This window comes from Triplophysa rosa, linkage group LG14, assembly GCF_024868665.1.
Source record: "Triplophysa rosa linkage group LG14, Trosa_1v2, whole genome shotgun sequence".
NCBI lineage: Eukaryota > Metazoa > Chordata > Actinopteri > Cypriniformes > Nemacheilidae > Triplophysa > Triplophysa rosa.
The window spans coordinates 16,871,526-16,887,824 of NC_079903.1; the positions used below are offsets into that span (position 1 = coordinate 16,871,526).

At 40.5% G+C, this 16,299-nt stretch overlaps 1 protein-coding gene across 9 annotated transcripts in view; it reads right to left on the reverse strand.

The window, feature by feature from the left end:
* Nucleotides 1–16,299, reverse strand: part of msi2b (musashi RNA-binding protein 2b) — a 243,516-nt gene that overhangs the window by 58,047 nt on the left and 169,170 nt on the right. For all 9 annotated transcript variants that reach the window (XM_057350460.1, XM_057350456.1, XM_057350459.1 and 6 more), the window contains exon 8: nucleotides 3,803–3,885. In XM_057350460.1, coding sequence (XP_057206443.1) covers nucleotides 3,803–3,885 — 83 coding nt within the window. The remainder of the gene's footprint in view (nucleotides 1–3,802; nucleotides 3,886–16,299) is intronic.

A 16,299-nucleotide genomic window follows, 5' to 3' on the forward strand; every position in this document is an offset into this window, starting at 1 on the left:
GTATGTGGCTTTGTTCAACTACATTACAACATACACACCAACATTCATAAAACATTTATATTCTATGACAATGACGAAGCTGTTTTAAAGCTATTCAGGTGATTTCAACCTTTTATCCAGCCGGGCCGGCTCTCAATCCCACGGTATTCCTCAATACAGACACCACGGGGGCAAATAAAGTCCATGGAATGCCTAATAAAATATAAAATACACTACAGTACAGTACAGTACAATACATTCAGAAAAAAACAGTAAATTACTACTGAGCGTGCTGTTTAGATGGAAACCAGTCGAAACAGCCATTAGTTCAGTCTATTTATAGCGATTCCCATCCACATCTCCTCAATCTAGAACGGGTTGGCTGTGCATTTGTTTAATTGTTTTCATTGATAAAATAATCAAGATGTAATGTGCGTTCGGCTCCCTAAAGATGACTTGTCCATTTATATTCTTGCATTCAGTTCTAATGTGGAATTGCAGCTCAAATGAATCTCTAAACAGTTCACTTCAAGGTAATCTCAACCCATCTCATCGCCCTTGCATGAGATCTAACCTTCCTGCTGGAGCATGCGAACCTTCCCGTCGTTTCCGTCTCCAAGCTTGTGGATCAAGGAAATGTCTCTTGAATGTTTAATGTCTGGCTGCGTTTCCAGGCCAGATATCAAATGAGCTGATCAGGAAGCCCGAGGTCTGTGGAGACCTATATGGGTCCAGCTTTCCAGTTCCTGGAACCGTTTAGGGTCATTTATGGATATCCAGGGCCCTGGCAGCTTGCGAGTGGCCTTACTGGGTCAACAGAACCTCTCTATAAACAGCTACTGAGGCTGGCTCCCTCCCTGCTCCACAGCCCGGGGTCGAGGGTCACAGATGGCGCCTCTCAACATGGCGGCTCACCAAACAGGCAGGCGTCACACAAAGCTGGCATTTTCACAAACAGAGGGAGATCATTACGGCCGCTGTACAAAATATTCATGATAATAACAATATTACCATGGTAGAATTAGCAAGTCAAATATGCACACAGGCCTGCTTGCAGATGATGCTTCAGAGGCCACTTTGATCTTGTTGGCAAAAGCAACTTGATGATGCCAATTGAAATCAGTATGAAGAGCAACGGAGAGCAGGGGGACGGGGTGCGTGTTTTCTATTCTCACGCCTTATTCGTGTTTTTCAGCCTTGAGTTTTTTAGCGAAACATCCAAAAAATAACACCCCTCTAGGATGTGAAGTGAAGGACTGTCATTTTTAGTATATATTTTCGTAACAATCCTTTCTTGCCTCGTTATTCTTTTTTTTAAAGAAAGAGTTCACCCAAAAATGAAAACACCATCATTATTTGTTATTTCCAAACCAGGATCACTTTCATCTTCCTTGCAATGTGTCCACACAATGCCGTGGTCACTTTTTTCCATCCCATTACAACGAATGTGGACTTAAATTTATGTTCGTTCCTAATACGAATTGTATGGCTTAAAGGTCCGGTGTGCAGGGATGTACAGTGCGACATACCGGTCATAATTGCTAGGAAACAATCTGTCTGTGCTAAGAATAAATTTACCAGTGTAGCACGCATGCGATCAGTGTTGGGTATAACTAGTTACTAAGTAATTAGTAACTGTAGTTTAATTACTTTTCCCTTGAAAAAGTAAAGTAAGGGATTGCTCTTTTTTGTAATTTAATTACAGTTACTTCTGATGTAATTACACTATATACTTTGTGTAATACATGCATGTGCAATAGTGGAATTGACATCAAAATTCAAAGTCTAACTTTAAAATCCGTGCTTTAATGCGTAATTCTCACATTTGTAATACTTTGGTCAGTTAATAATACTACTTTATGTAGTTTTATATTATTTATTTGAATGAATTAAAAGAGTTGTTTCATGTCTATCCTTGAATCATTTAACTAATCAAGGTTGATGTAGGATATAGAAAGTAATTAGTAATAAGTATTTAAATACTTTTTGGAGAGAGTAAATTGTACATTAATCTAATTACACTATTGAATATGCAATTAGTAACTAGTAATTACTTTTTCGGAGTAACTTGCCCAACACTGCATGCGATACAGTTTTGCGCGTGTTTTAGACAGAGCCGCTTGTTTGTGTTAGGTTTATTTGCCGTGGTGCTTGTTTGCTACATACACTGCGAATCACCTTACATGGAATTCACCATGATGTTTCTAAAGTAGCCCTAAACGGACAAACTGCTCTACAGAGCACGTTTCATAAATACATTATCTCCTACTGGAAAGAAGAGTGAACGTGACGACATCTTAGTTTTGTGTCAGCCACCGTAGGGCTTCGAAAGGGAGGAGTGGAGTGAGCCGTTGGTTGCAATTCGCAACCTCACCACTAGATGCTCCTAAATGTCATACACTGGACCATTAAAAGATGTGTAATACTGTGATACTTCTATGGTGTTTTTGGGAAATTTGTGAATCTTCAAGAGAAATCTATTCATTGTAACAGCAAGAAAAGAGACATTTGTGCATTGTTCATCATTTATTGTTTTGTCTTGTAGGTCTGAAAATACAACCGAATAAGAAAAAGATGTCACATTTTTCATTTTAAGTGAACTAACCCTTTAGAGAGTGCCGTTTAATATTAGCTATGCAACCAATTCTCTAACGCCCAATTTAAGTCAGCCAGTCGATCAACAGTGAGGTTCCTGCTAGGGGAACGCTGTGAAAATAAGAAGCTATCTTCCTCTACGCACTCATTGAATAATGAGAATATTTGATGCAATATCATATACAAATCAATGGGGAGTCAATCAACACTACAGGTAAAAAAAGTGACATTAAAACATCAATATAGTATGAGGCGCCGTTTAGGGTTTAAATCAAACTTCGTATGCGCGTTTTATATATGTGTTCATGAGCGAAGTTTGATTTAAACCCTATACGGCGCCACATAATGTAGTGCTGTGTTAAAATGCTACGGTTTTGAACAACCAGAAAAGTTACACAGCTGACAGTCAAGTGAAGTTAAAGGGACAGTTCACCCAAAAATCATAATTTACTCGCCCTTATGGTGTTCCAAACAAGCCTCAAGTCACCATTCCCTTCATTATACACAAATAAGCTTAAGCACATTTCTAATAAATGTAAATAATGACAGAATCACAATTATTTGCTTAAACGACCATTTGAGTAGGCAGCATCACCCGTGACAAACTCTGACGGTCTCAGAGACTCAAAGTATAAGTAAATGATTTTCCTGACAGCATTGACCTTCATTAAAAATCCTGCTAAATGTCTATCGTGTAGAATGACACTTTGGTTGTCCTAATTTCGCGAGCAGCGCAAGCGAAGCCTCAAGGTCAGTAAGCGTGTCCCTCCGCTGCCTTTCATTCTCAAAACCCTGGCAAATCTAATACAAACATAAAATCACAGGACAGGGCATCAGGTGCCAACATGCAGGAACCACCCATGCTTTGATTTTAAATCTTCTTTCAATCTTTGCACCGCACACTTTTAACAAGACCTCAGAATGACTGCCAGACCTTTTCCAGTCTTCCCCGGCTGAGGGAATTGCGACGGGGAGAGAGGACAGACTGCTTGGCGGACAGGGATCCAAGACACAATTTCATGCTTTGTGGCCGGTGCACACCAGTGACTCCACAACCCTCCGAAAGTAGGCCGGCCGGGGATAGACGTGACACCCCCACCATCCACCCACCTGCGCTGACATCCTCACTGTACCGTTGACCATTAGAAGCATCTATTCTGCTTCCAGCATCAAATATTAATCCCGGCCCCCTGAATTGAAAAATTGCAAAGAGGCGAATCCGACTCACCATTTTATTATTGATTTCGTGAAAATGAATCTCGCAGACCTTTTCCACCACGTCCTCGTTCTCGAAAGTTACAAAGCCGAACCCTGTGGAGAGGAAGAGGATGGGAAGAGGGGAAGAGAGGAAGAAAACAGGGGAAGAAAACAGCTGATGATTGAAGTGAACCACCACAGAAGCAGATAAATGAACAGGAAATGCAACAAATATCTGTTGATTGCTATTATCGCGTGGAGCAGGCATAAATGAGCCATTGAGCCGTGCGGCAATCTTGGTTTTATCTGGTCCTAATGCCATGCAAATTATGTATCTAGTACAGAGCAGGAACTCTTTTGCTGTTAAAATGATGAAGTCCAGGGCACTATTAAAATAGCTTTGAGCCTGTTCCTCAGAGATGCTGAACGCTCAAAGCTGTTTTAATGGGATTTGTAGAGCCAGCCGGCATATGAATCCCATTACGAAATATTTGATGTTTCTCTGCGAGCTTTTCGATACATGACGCGCCATTTTTCCTCATTTCGCTTCACGGTACACAACACGCTCTCGCCGTCCACGAAGACTGATGGAGATTTAAAGATTAACAGAAAGTGTTCAACAACACTGAGAGTCTCAAACTAGACCTGGATGTTTGCATGCGGAATACCAATAATTCCTCGCATGAAATCCCACATGCGTAAACAAACTGAAATACACAAACAACCAGATCTAAAATGCGCAGGGGATGGGTGCACTTTCTAAACCTTATCAGCTTGATTCATGAATAATAATTAGTTGATATAAAGTTCGCCCAGCATATGTAAATGATTAACTATTATTATTCATTTTGTTTAAACGGTGAGGAATATACACATTGATTATTGCTAATTCAGATGGATAAAAAAGACTAAATTTGTCCCTTTAAGGGAAATTTGGGTAACACTCAATACGGTTGTATTTGTTAACATTAGTGAATGCATTAACTAACATTATAGACCAATTTAATTTTTCAAAAATGTTTTAATTTTTGTTAATGGCAATACAGTTGTTCATGTTAGTGCATTGGGCATGAATTCATGTTAACAAATAAAACTTTACTGTTAAGTTTTACCAGAATTCATTGCGTAACGTGAAAACGTCAACAACAATCGCACATTCATGTCACTCACAATGGGAGCCAAGGGGAGAGTTCTTAGTGGTTGTATCTAATCTTTGGAATGTGAAATGCTGACCCAATGAGAGAAGTTTAATGCCAATGACAATCCGAAAATGTACGTTTACACAAAATTCGTTCTGATCGCATTTCATAAATTGTGTGTTGTGCACATCAGTGGATAAGCTTTATAGTAAACACATCTAAATAGCTGTGAAAACAAAACATAATACATACAGTATACATACAATGGGTTATATAGTGCTATATTTGATATGTTTTTGGTACTATAATTTTATTTACAGTATATCCCCCAGCGCTTGTCTTAAGCTATACAAGCTTTCAAGTACCAAAAACAAAAAGAACAAAGATAAAACGCTTGTAAACTTGCTCGGGCGCCCCGCTGCTTTCAAACAAGGCTTTTGGCTTTTAAGAAAGTGAGAGATAAGTCCCGTGGTCAACAGGTCAAAGGGGTTGACAGTGAGCCCAAAAGAGGAAGCAGCAGAACCCCTCTCAACACCGGCCGTGATAAGAGCAGATGAAGAGTAGGACGATAAGAGGGCACAGGATAAAAACGCCGGTGGCCCCTGATCCAGTACTGTGTGACCTCTCAGCGATTATATGTGCAGTTTGTTTTGTTTGGGAAGAAAACACGGTCTGCATTATCTGACTCCACGACACAGTAGAATCCACTCCTCGCCCTGCCGGGGTAAACACGGAGGTTCAGTAGAGGTGGAAGACATGCTGTTTCGAGTCGACAGAACGTTATAGCTCAGCTGATTGATGGGGTATTAGCTACGCTTTCATTGAGCCACGACCGTATGAGGGCTTTGTATCTGGCCACGAGAGGTAATTAAGGGCAATTACTGTATGTACGGGCTGTAGGGGTGATATACTGCCATTGCCATCATCTCTGGAGCCGTCACCCTTGGACGCCGGCCAGTACCCCCACATCGACCCTTCAGTCTGGGCTTAGACGGCCTCTCGGGCTGACATCATTGACAGAAAGTGAGTTATAGGAGCAACGGTCCCATGGGAGGATGCTGGAACAGCATTCACAGCCAATTACCCAGTGACCTCTTCTCTTGCAATGGCTTCCCGTACAAGCCTATTAGAGCTTCCTGTGACTGATCAGAGCCCATGATGTGGCTGCAGGCCGGATCGGGTCTCGCCGTGTCCTCTCAGGTCAGGCATCTGACAATCTCACTGCTCCATAACAAGTCTATTTTGCTTCACCTTTCTTAGTGCAGATCTGACCAGGGCTAGTTGTCACATTGACTACAGACCATTTCGCAAGACATAAACAAAACTTGGTCCAGAAGCACTTCCCGCTTCAGTTTTTTAACATGTATAATTAAGATGCTTAAATGATGTTTGTTTAACATTTTGATTCGGTTCTAAATATGTATTCCATTCTAATGTTTTTGCGAAACGTAAAACAGGAAGTGGTTCTGGACCAGCGTTTTTGCCTTTTGCAAAATGGTCTATAAGAGTAAAATAGTAACGTTTTTCTACACCAATGATTTTGTAAGTTGGTTTCAAACATCTCTTTCAAAATGGTCTACAATTAGTATAATTTTTGCGATTAAACACTAATTACATTTTTTGTATATAGTAGCTATTGTATAAGTAAACAACACACAAATAAAATCACACTAGCATACACACAGGCCAATGACAACTACTGTATAAAATGAATTTAGCTTTGCAATCAAAACACTGAATACTATTTTCTAAATAAATTCATAAATTTCATATTTTATATCATTATTAATAGTCAATTATTTAACAAACTGTCACGCTGTATGTGTTACAAATTAATACAATTTAATAATTATACTATTACATACACAATATTTTGACATTGTTGTATGCTACTGTGCTAAGGGTGTGCAAAGCAGCCGGTATTTGTATCTGTATTTGTATTTGTTGAGGGGGGGAAAGTATTTGTATTTGTATTCGAGTAAAATTCAAAATAGGCGTAAAAATCCAGTTTTTTTGCATTACACTTCTAATTTACGTTATAGTGTACGTAAACAGAGCGAACATGAGAGCACCCGACTGCAGACGTCAATAATGCAGCGTAATGGAATAATCTCCCGATCAAACTCCGCTTCCCGAAAGTTATAAACTGCCTCCGGAACCCAGTTAAGGTACAATAATCTATTCAACAAAAATAGTGATGCACGCAGTGAAGTCTTTTTTCGCTCAGCCGAGCCTTCTCTGTTGCTGTGTGGAGCAGCCTGTGTCAGTCACCTCTTTTACCCCCCCCCCCCCGACTCCTGAATGTCACTCACTCACTCACTCATGCGGGCATGCACTGCGGTCTCATGAGAAAACGCAGCTTTTTGATATAAAGTTTTTGTTGTTCCCGAATACAAATATTTTTTTAAGTATTTGTTCGAAATAAGTATTAGTAAAAAACACGCTATTTGTGCCTTTCCGAATACCGTATTCGGGTTCGGCTCCACCCCTATACTGTACTTTACATGTAATACATTTTTCACACTGTAATTGTTTAACTCATAAAAACTTAAGACTAAAAATATTTAATGCCAGGTTCCATTGACCTACAGTACCCCATACAGTGTGACAACATGCCCCGCTAAGATTACTATGTGTTAAACAAATTGCATCTTTTCTCCTGTGCAAAAATGGTGAAGAATGTTTTTCGTAGCAAATACTTTTTTAAACTGATTTTCGAAACCACACCTTCCCCCTAAGAAATATTCACTGAAGAAAACAAGTGTGACAACTAGCCCCAGTCTCCCCTATACAACACCTGTTTTCTTCTCTCTCTATTTGACGAATAAGTCTTAACGCTGACTGGCCCTGGTAATGCAGAAGCATCTCCATACTCGCTGGTTTTACACTACAGAGCAGGCCCACAGCGACAGCTAATCAGAAAAGATGAGGCTGTGTCCTATCACTGCATACGCTCATTCTCTCGCCGGGCCTGATTATTGCTGCCTTATGTTCTCTTTATCTTTGTTCTTTGTTAAAAAGAGCGCAGCATGAACCATCTAAAGCCGCGTTTATACAGTCAGGGCAGAAATAACCGCATGCCAACAATTAGCGTCAAATAAAATAATCAAACCGTTTTTTTTTTTGCATTGATGTGCCACATTCCGATGTGGCCAGATGACACACGCTGAGCTCGGGCTAACTCATGCGAGGGTGGCTCTTTAAAGATCGCCCCTGTGCATGGAGGAAACATCTCTGGTGATTTCAGCCCAGGGACATTAACATGTGTCTGCAGGCCCCAGGCTGATGGGCCTGCCTTTGAAATCATGAGAGGCAGTTAGTTTTCCATCTCGGGCCTCCACGCCCTTATCAGCCGCACAGCGACCAGTTCTGACAACCAACAAATCAGCTGTCAGGAGCAATTTCTCAGCAGCCGAGAGGGAGCTGGCACACGCTGGGTGGCTCAGGGAGCCTGCCGGAGGCGGGGGGTTACAGTACCTGCACCCCAGCAGGATGCATGTGAAACTGACATTTCAACAAGTCGACAACTCAACTATTTATTCTAAAAGTCTACACTTATTACGCAAAAGTGTACAAGTTTCTGGCCAAATGTCTTGCTCAGTAAGGAACCGCACAGATCCAATATTTCGTTTTTTTCTATATTTTTTCATTCAAAACAAATCAACCTCACTTAAAGGTATATAGCAGTTAACCTGAATATAAAAATCTCTCACAATTTGCCATCCTTGTGCCATTCAAGAGGAGTTAAAAACAATTTCAAGTAAAATGCTGTCATGTTATCTTCATATATGGATACATTTGTATCCTTTTCAATGTGTTTTATCTACTAACTATATTCCTTAAAATGTCCATTCCTTAAAATATCCAACTTTTTAATGATCCAAAATATTTTGACATTCCTACAAGCATATGAAAAAGGCTACTACAATCAATATAAAAATAGCATAACTGAACAGCCACATGGCATAATTTTATAACAAAAATGACAATATTTTGTTATTAATAGCTACATTTTGACACTGCAATATACCCTACAATTAGATGTAACAATTCACAAAGAGCCATTGAAAATCGATTATTATTTGTGACGATTCAAGCCAGTTGAGATATTAAATGAATCGCAATACATGTTTTGAACAGCAGGGGCCGCTGTGTTTAATGCAAACTTGGTAAACGTGGATATGCTGATATTTCTTTAAAAAAGGGAAAAAAAATCCTAGTTAGCAAAGGCGCAGACAAAGTCTGATTTTATTTATATTAAAGAGACTTTTGTATTATTCCTAGAATCATCAGCATAAAATAACAACAACACCATTTTTGAATTGCAAAGAGCAACCTCCAAAAACACTGTCCTACAGTCTAACTACATCAAGTGTAGAGAGAGAAAGATTAGGTAACGATCGAACGTGTCAGAGCTCAGAGCGCTATCGGCAGGGTGAGCTCTTGACCGAATGCTGGAAATGGCAGCAAATCAAAAAGCCTCCGTGCCGCCTAATAACAAACCAGCGCGGATAACAGGATCTCTTAATGAAGAACGCGATACCGAGGGTCCTCTCCGCATCTACTGCAAAGTCACACGAAGGAGAGGATGAAACAATGCAAAACAACAGCTGCCTTGGCGCTGGCAGAGGAGACGTCGCATTTTTCCGCTTCAAACACCCAGAGGCATTATCTCGCTCAGTTAGTGACTTAACCACTCTGAACAGGCCATTTCCTTACATTGGAAAGCACTTCTGCCTTACAGCCCACCTTCACAAGCGCGCCGTTCCTGCGACGCAACTCACACATCTGTTTTAACCTGTACGCTTGAACAAAAAACACATCTATTTTTTCCCCCGATCTTGTCTCGGGATCCCTCAATGACAACACATGGATTTCCAATCTCGGGGAGGATAATAAGTGTTAGTGGCTATTACGGAGGCGTCTGGTTGCCATCTCACACTTATTAGCCAGAGCGAAGCAGGCCGGGTCTCAACAGACACCCAGACATTCACAGCCTCTTACAAAACAAAGAGCCACTGCCACGCTGAATGCCAGTCCCCCTCGGAGCCCAGCACAAATAAAATTAAAATGCTAAATCAATGAGTCTTCCTCTGACCTTAGCTTAAAAAGCCGAGGGTGCCCGGGGCAGTTCGATGTATTTAAAGGGAAGAGGTACACAACCAAATCAGATATTATTACCGTGGCCTCGTATCCTTTCCAGAGACGGGAGATGGTAAATAGATTGCGCGCTGCATATTAAGCGGCGGGGGGAAAGGCTTCCTTTGCGCCTGGTGGCATGCGGACTTTCTCATAAATGCACGCGCACGCGCCGCACGGGAGCACGCCGTTTTGCTTGCGAAACGACACGGACGGCGTATCAGCTAATCTGTGATTCATATACCAGGATGCGAGATAAGATGCTGAATAATATATGGCCACGAGACGAGTTCAGGATGGAAAACATTAAAACAAGCACAGCATGTAGGAAAAACCAAAGGGATGTTAAAGTGAGGGGTGTGGAAAACAAGTTTAACAATGTTTGTTTAAACTGCATTTATATTATTGAATAAAATTGTTTATATTTAATGGGGTTAAAATACCTTAAGCCAGTGGTTCTCAAACTTTTTCATTGTAAGGCCCCCTTTGTGAAGAGTGCATCACTTTGCGGCCCCCCAAATAAAAACGTATATCCTTAAACAACTAATTCTGTTACACAATGCTGGAACGTCAATACTTTTGGTTGGTGGTCTTATTTTTCAGATGTTTGATTGCTTAAAATGTATGATACACATTTCTATATTTCATATAATGCCATGAAATCTGTGCCCCCCGGATCCATCTTGGGCCCCCCAGTTTGAGAACCACTGACTTCCATCATGAACTCTGTAAAACCTGAGGATCCATGTGACTTCAGCTTTGTTTAGAAATTCTCCAAAGAGCATGTGATATGACTATGATCTATGAGTGTTATGAATCAGTTCAGAATCGTAAATATAAATAAAAATGTATAGCAATAAATAAAACAGATTCAAATGCTAAAGATTATTTTCTGAAGTGCAACTTTCCGAAGTAGACTTTGAACCCCACTGCACATTCATTTCAAAACTTTCCTATTCCAGGCCTAAAAAAATTAAATTCTCTTACATCTTCAAGACTGTTGGAACTAAAAATAAAAGGCACAGAAAGGACAAAAGTAAAATGTCAGAGCTACCTAAAGCACTTATGACACAGCTGCTCTGCATGTTTTCTGCATTTCACCCTGTAATAAATGCTAAGCCGAGCCGCTTTTAAACACAGTTTGCTGATTCAGAGGCACTAAGGTGAGGTCGGGGACATCAGCACCTCTTCCTGCACGGGTTGGCGGCTGCCACAGTGGAGAAGTGACGGCAAGATTTTACTTCGATTCTCAAGTCAGCAAATATCTGTGTGTGTCTGCACACACGGGTCGTTTCCATTTTGCAAATTCAAAAATGCATTTCATTTCAGATTTCATTTCTCATGTCTGAAAAGTACACTTTATGCATTTCTATATTTTCACCTTTATTCATATTTACCATGCATCATATGAAGACACGGCACACAGATATGAAATCTAATGCAAAAAGCGATCTTTTTTTGGACAAAACAATCTTGACAGCGAACTACAAATGTTGCTGCTGTGTTAACAAGGCAACGTTCCAATTCGAAATAAAGTGCCATTGACGTATGGCTTCGTGTGTTCCAAACAAGCACATATAAGAGTAATATCCTACATGCTTCATAGTACTCGCTGATGCTCACTTCGCAATGGAATTCGCCCTGTGTTATGTGTGCGAGAGCACGCGACAGAGACATTTGTTTTGTTTGAGTGCGCTTCCCATCATGTTCTTGCATCGAACCGCCATCAAACGCGTTTGCCTGCGAGCAAAACGGGAAGAAGGCTCGGTGACGTGCGGAGACAACAAGTTACAGCGATGAAATCAAAGCCAGTGTCAATTAATTTTTCCTCACTCTGATAAATGGGCCCCATTCCACATCTATTAATAATGAGAGCAGAAAGAACCACAAGAACATCTGTCAACCGGTTTCATTTTTTCCCCAGCAGGGGCTTTATTCTTCTGCCTGAAGACACCCATGGGGAGAGGAGAGAATGATCCTTAGCAGTCAATAAATAGATTGGCATGCATCGATGGGAGTTTGCGGCCTTATTTACACATCCGCTTAATCAAAAAGAAGACGGGCGGGGAGAAAAATAGCCTCTCCGTAAGCTCTCTGCAACTTGGAACTCTTGTAAACTAAATGAGACTAGACAGCGTAATCGATTGTAGCTCCAGCCACCCCACTACATTATAATGACTTAGGAGAGACGTGGCTCTCGAAGAAACCGGATAGAGGACCAAAAAAGAAGTTTAAAAAAGAGCAAGAGCTAGAAAGAAGAAAAGTTCTTAAAGCCATCGAGTACCACCTCAGATACTATTAATCTTCACCTTCAGACGATCTCAAGGGCGCGCAGATACGATTCTCCAAAACTAGCAGCGCAAACGAGTGCACCTGTCACTGGCATGTTAAGAACTAAGCTCTATTAGCACGAGTGAACAAACACCCCGTTGTTTACCGCATAGGGATTTCGTGTCGGAAATTCGACCAACTGGTTAGGAGGTTATAGCCTCAGAAGGTGCTCTACCTTTGGTTCTTAAAAAATGAGAAAAAACTAACATTAAGGTCACTGTCGTACCTTCGGCGAGTGGCACTGAAGATTAATGTCAACATTAGGCTCTCCAAAAGCCACCTAACTAAAATACCAGCCACTTCAGAAGAAGCCATTCCTCCCTAATGGCTAATGATCTGAGTCCTTCCTCCCTCATTACAGAAGACGGATGAACGGAGACGTGCGAGATGTGCAAAGTCAGCAGAGTACAACTGCACGAAACAGAGCTCTGAGAGAATGAGATTTTATGAACCTAACGCTTTGATTCAATTATTTCTATTCAGTCAAGTGGGTACAATATCTTATATATCACACATTAAAAATAAAATATAACCTACAACCCGACTCAAGGTGTAACATAACTTTTATTTCATTTGAAAGTGCTCGTTTGACCTCCGGGTCACCCAAAGAACTACATTACATCATCCACACAAATATATAACCAACACCACTGGAGAAGGCCAAACATGCTTTTCAGCAAAAACTGAGAACCGGATATGATAGATGTCAGGTTATTTAAATAGGTCAAAACGTATTATTAATATCTTTTTCTCTTTGTATTTTTGCCCTATAAATATATCAAAACAACGTGAACATGAAATAATAGATCAATTTATTAAAAATAATAAATCATTCAGCCTCAGCAGAATATAAACAGCTTGAATGTTATTACCGTGTTAGCTATACTAACTATAGACCACTTCGCAAGATGTAAACACTGGTCCAGCAACACTTCTGACTTCTCCGTTTTATTTTATTTTATTTTAATCTTACATATGCTGTATAATGAAATCTTAAAGATGTTCGTTTTTTGATTTGGTTATAAATGTTCTGTTGGCTGTGTTCTGTTCAAACGCATAGTGTTAAAAAACTGATACAAGAAGTTCTTCTGGACCGGCTTTGTCTTCTGAAGTGGACTAGAGTAAATGAAAAAACAACATTGTCCTACGTTTTAACCGAAGAAGAAAACATAATAAATGTCTACAAGAGATAAGAGAGATAAAATGAGAAAAACCCTGTACACAGCTTGTGGCTCCTTAACAATTACCAGCAAAGAACAGATTATAGGATGCAACGATATTAATAATGTTTGATTTAAATGCAAGTAATACTTGAAATACTGTTCTGAATTCATAAGACCTCCTGCGTGCGAAGCACCATCTGGTCTTTCTCTTCACTCTGCATGATGACTTGAATCATTATGTTTCAGCATATTGCTATCTTTGACTATTTTTCTTTGACTAATATAAATTAAGCGAGCTGTAATTCCACAGCCAGTTCCGTTTGATTGTCAACATGCCAAACGGCGTAACCAAACACAGAACAGAGAACGCAAACAAATAAATAAATAACTCCAAACAAAAACCCCAAAATCTATTCCCTCGCAAACGATTGAGCCATCTTTTCGCAATCATCCCCTAACATTTATCCCATTCTCATCTTTAACTATGCGAATTAGGCTTTCATTGTGTTTGTGGCGCTTCGACCGGCTCTGACAGGGCCGGTAATGAAGAGCCATATGGGACGGCGGCTTTGAGCTCGATGCTTTCTGACAGTTCTTTCTTTCATAATCCATAAACTCCATGCAGTCTGCTGCCTTTTTCACAGGCGCTGGAGCAACAAGTCCAATTTCACCCCTCTCCCCTGCAAACAGGCTAATGTGATTACACTTGCATCAAAACAATTTGAGCCTTGATTACAGCAGACACATCAAGGCGAAGGCCATGATAGGAATTTCTCAAAGGAAGCAATTGGCATGACGAATTAAGGAGAGAGAGATTAAAAAAATGAAAAACGCGTTTCATAATGTCGCAAATGCCAGTGGTGGGAGCCTGGCCTGGGCACCGGTGTTTATCCTTCATAGTGAAATAAAATTGATCCATCTCACCGGAAAACCATTGCATCGGGGTGCCTAATTATACTCTCTACAACAGGTGGTCTTTATGTCGCTATCGAGCGCTATCGAGTTTTCTCTCTGGGTCATCATGTGTGCCACAGAGATTCGGTAACATCATTAATCTGGAAGGTTTAAACTGGTGTCGTGCAAAATCCTGTTCTACCGCAGAGTCCAGTCCCTTTTGGATCCCAAATGATTTAATTGGCTAAGGCACGTTTTTATGTGTTCTGTGCCTGTTTAGAAATGACAGCTTTATATACAGTATTTACACTTATTTATGAAATTTATGATAAACAAATCTTTCCAATTACAATATAGAAGCAAAAAGTATATACGTATATACTGCATGTGTACGAGAGGTCACAGGTTAAGCTTCACGTTCCCACAGTGGATGTCTATGAGGCTGTCAATAGACCGAGCAATAGATTAAAAGAGAAAGGCCTGTTCTCCTATTGAATAATGCATTCTCCACATTTCACCTTATCTATCTCTCTCCTCACACAGGTCTCTGGATCTCAATCATTTTGACTAATTAGCCGCTCCAAACTCTCTCCCAAACAAGCGCCAACTCTGTAACAATTAAAGCGATGGCTCTCATTACCGCGCTCCTCTATTGGGTATTTAGAGCTGTGGTGCTAAAAGTCATTGTCCTTCAGCTGGGCACCTGAATAAACGACACATCGGGATATGAGGTGGAGGGACGAGATACGGGAGAGAAGGTGAAAGAGGATGAGAGCTGATGAGCAATAAAGGCTGTTGACTGTTGTGAAGAGATATGCAGCTAATGCTTAACCTCACCTTGAATTAACACCTTGAAATGAAGGGGGGGGGGACTGGTGTTTGTTGTTTATTTATTACAGCAATGTAGAGTACATCCCCTGCACGAAACATCAGCTCTGTTTCAACAGTCTCCGAGCGTGCTGACTACATAGGGTGCATTTTAAGGGGCCATAAGTTTGGAAGGTAGGTGTTATGAATATGTTGCCAAGATACCTTATTTTAGCCAGATTCAAATCTTAAAGGGATAGTTTACTTACCGTCTTCTGCAGAACACAAAAGAAGATATTTCGAAAAATGTTGGTAACCAAACACCCACTGACTTGCATTGCGTGTGTGTCCATACAATAGAAGTGAATGGGTACTCCCGTTGTTTGGTTACCAACATCTTTTGTGTCCTGAAGAAAAAAGTAAGTCATACAGGTTTGAAATGACAAGAAAGTGAGAATTGACAGAATTTTCATATTTTGGTGAACTATCACTTTAAAAAAAACAAGATGAACAATACCAAAATATTGAATTCATTCAATACTAGAAAAAAACTGAGAATGATTTCCAGTAAGGATGCTTTTTTAGAAGGAAGCTTCCTATGTAGGGAACAAACAGCAAGGTGGCTCTCTCTAGGCAGTGGAACAGAGCTAAAATCTCAGCTTTTTTGCATTTGTGTGTTACTGTGAGCACACCAGCATCTGTGTGAATTCATTCAGGCTCCGCTGACTTACACACCCACTGATTTGTGTGTGCGTTCAGGAGTCTATTTTGTCCAAGCCCGTGTATGTAGGTCACCTAGCAGCACTGGGCCATCAATTTCACTGTCCTACTTAAAAGACATACACTGGAGAACTAGGCATTTTTCACGTAGACTACAGTAGCCACTGTTTTCAACCTGCACCCTTGATGGCTGGGTTGGGAAACACTCTCCACGACATCAACAAAACAAAAATCTGAATTCAGGGACGCAATAATAAAAAACGGAAATGAAACGATAATAGTCTGTACATGAGAAACTACATGAACAGTTCCGATAAAGTGAGGCCACGCATAAA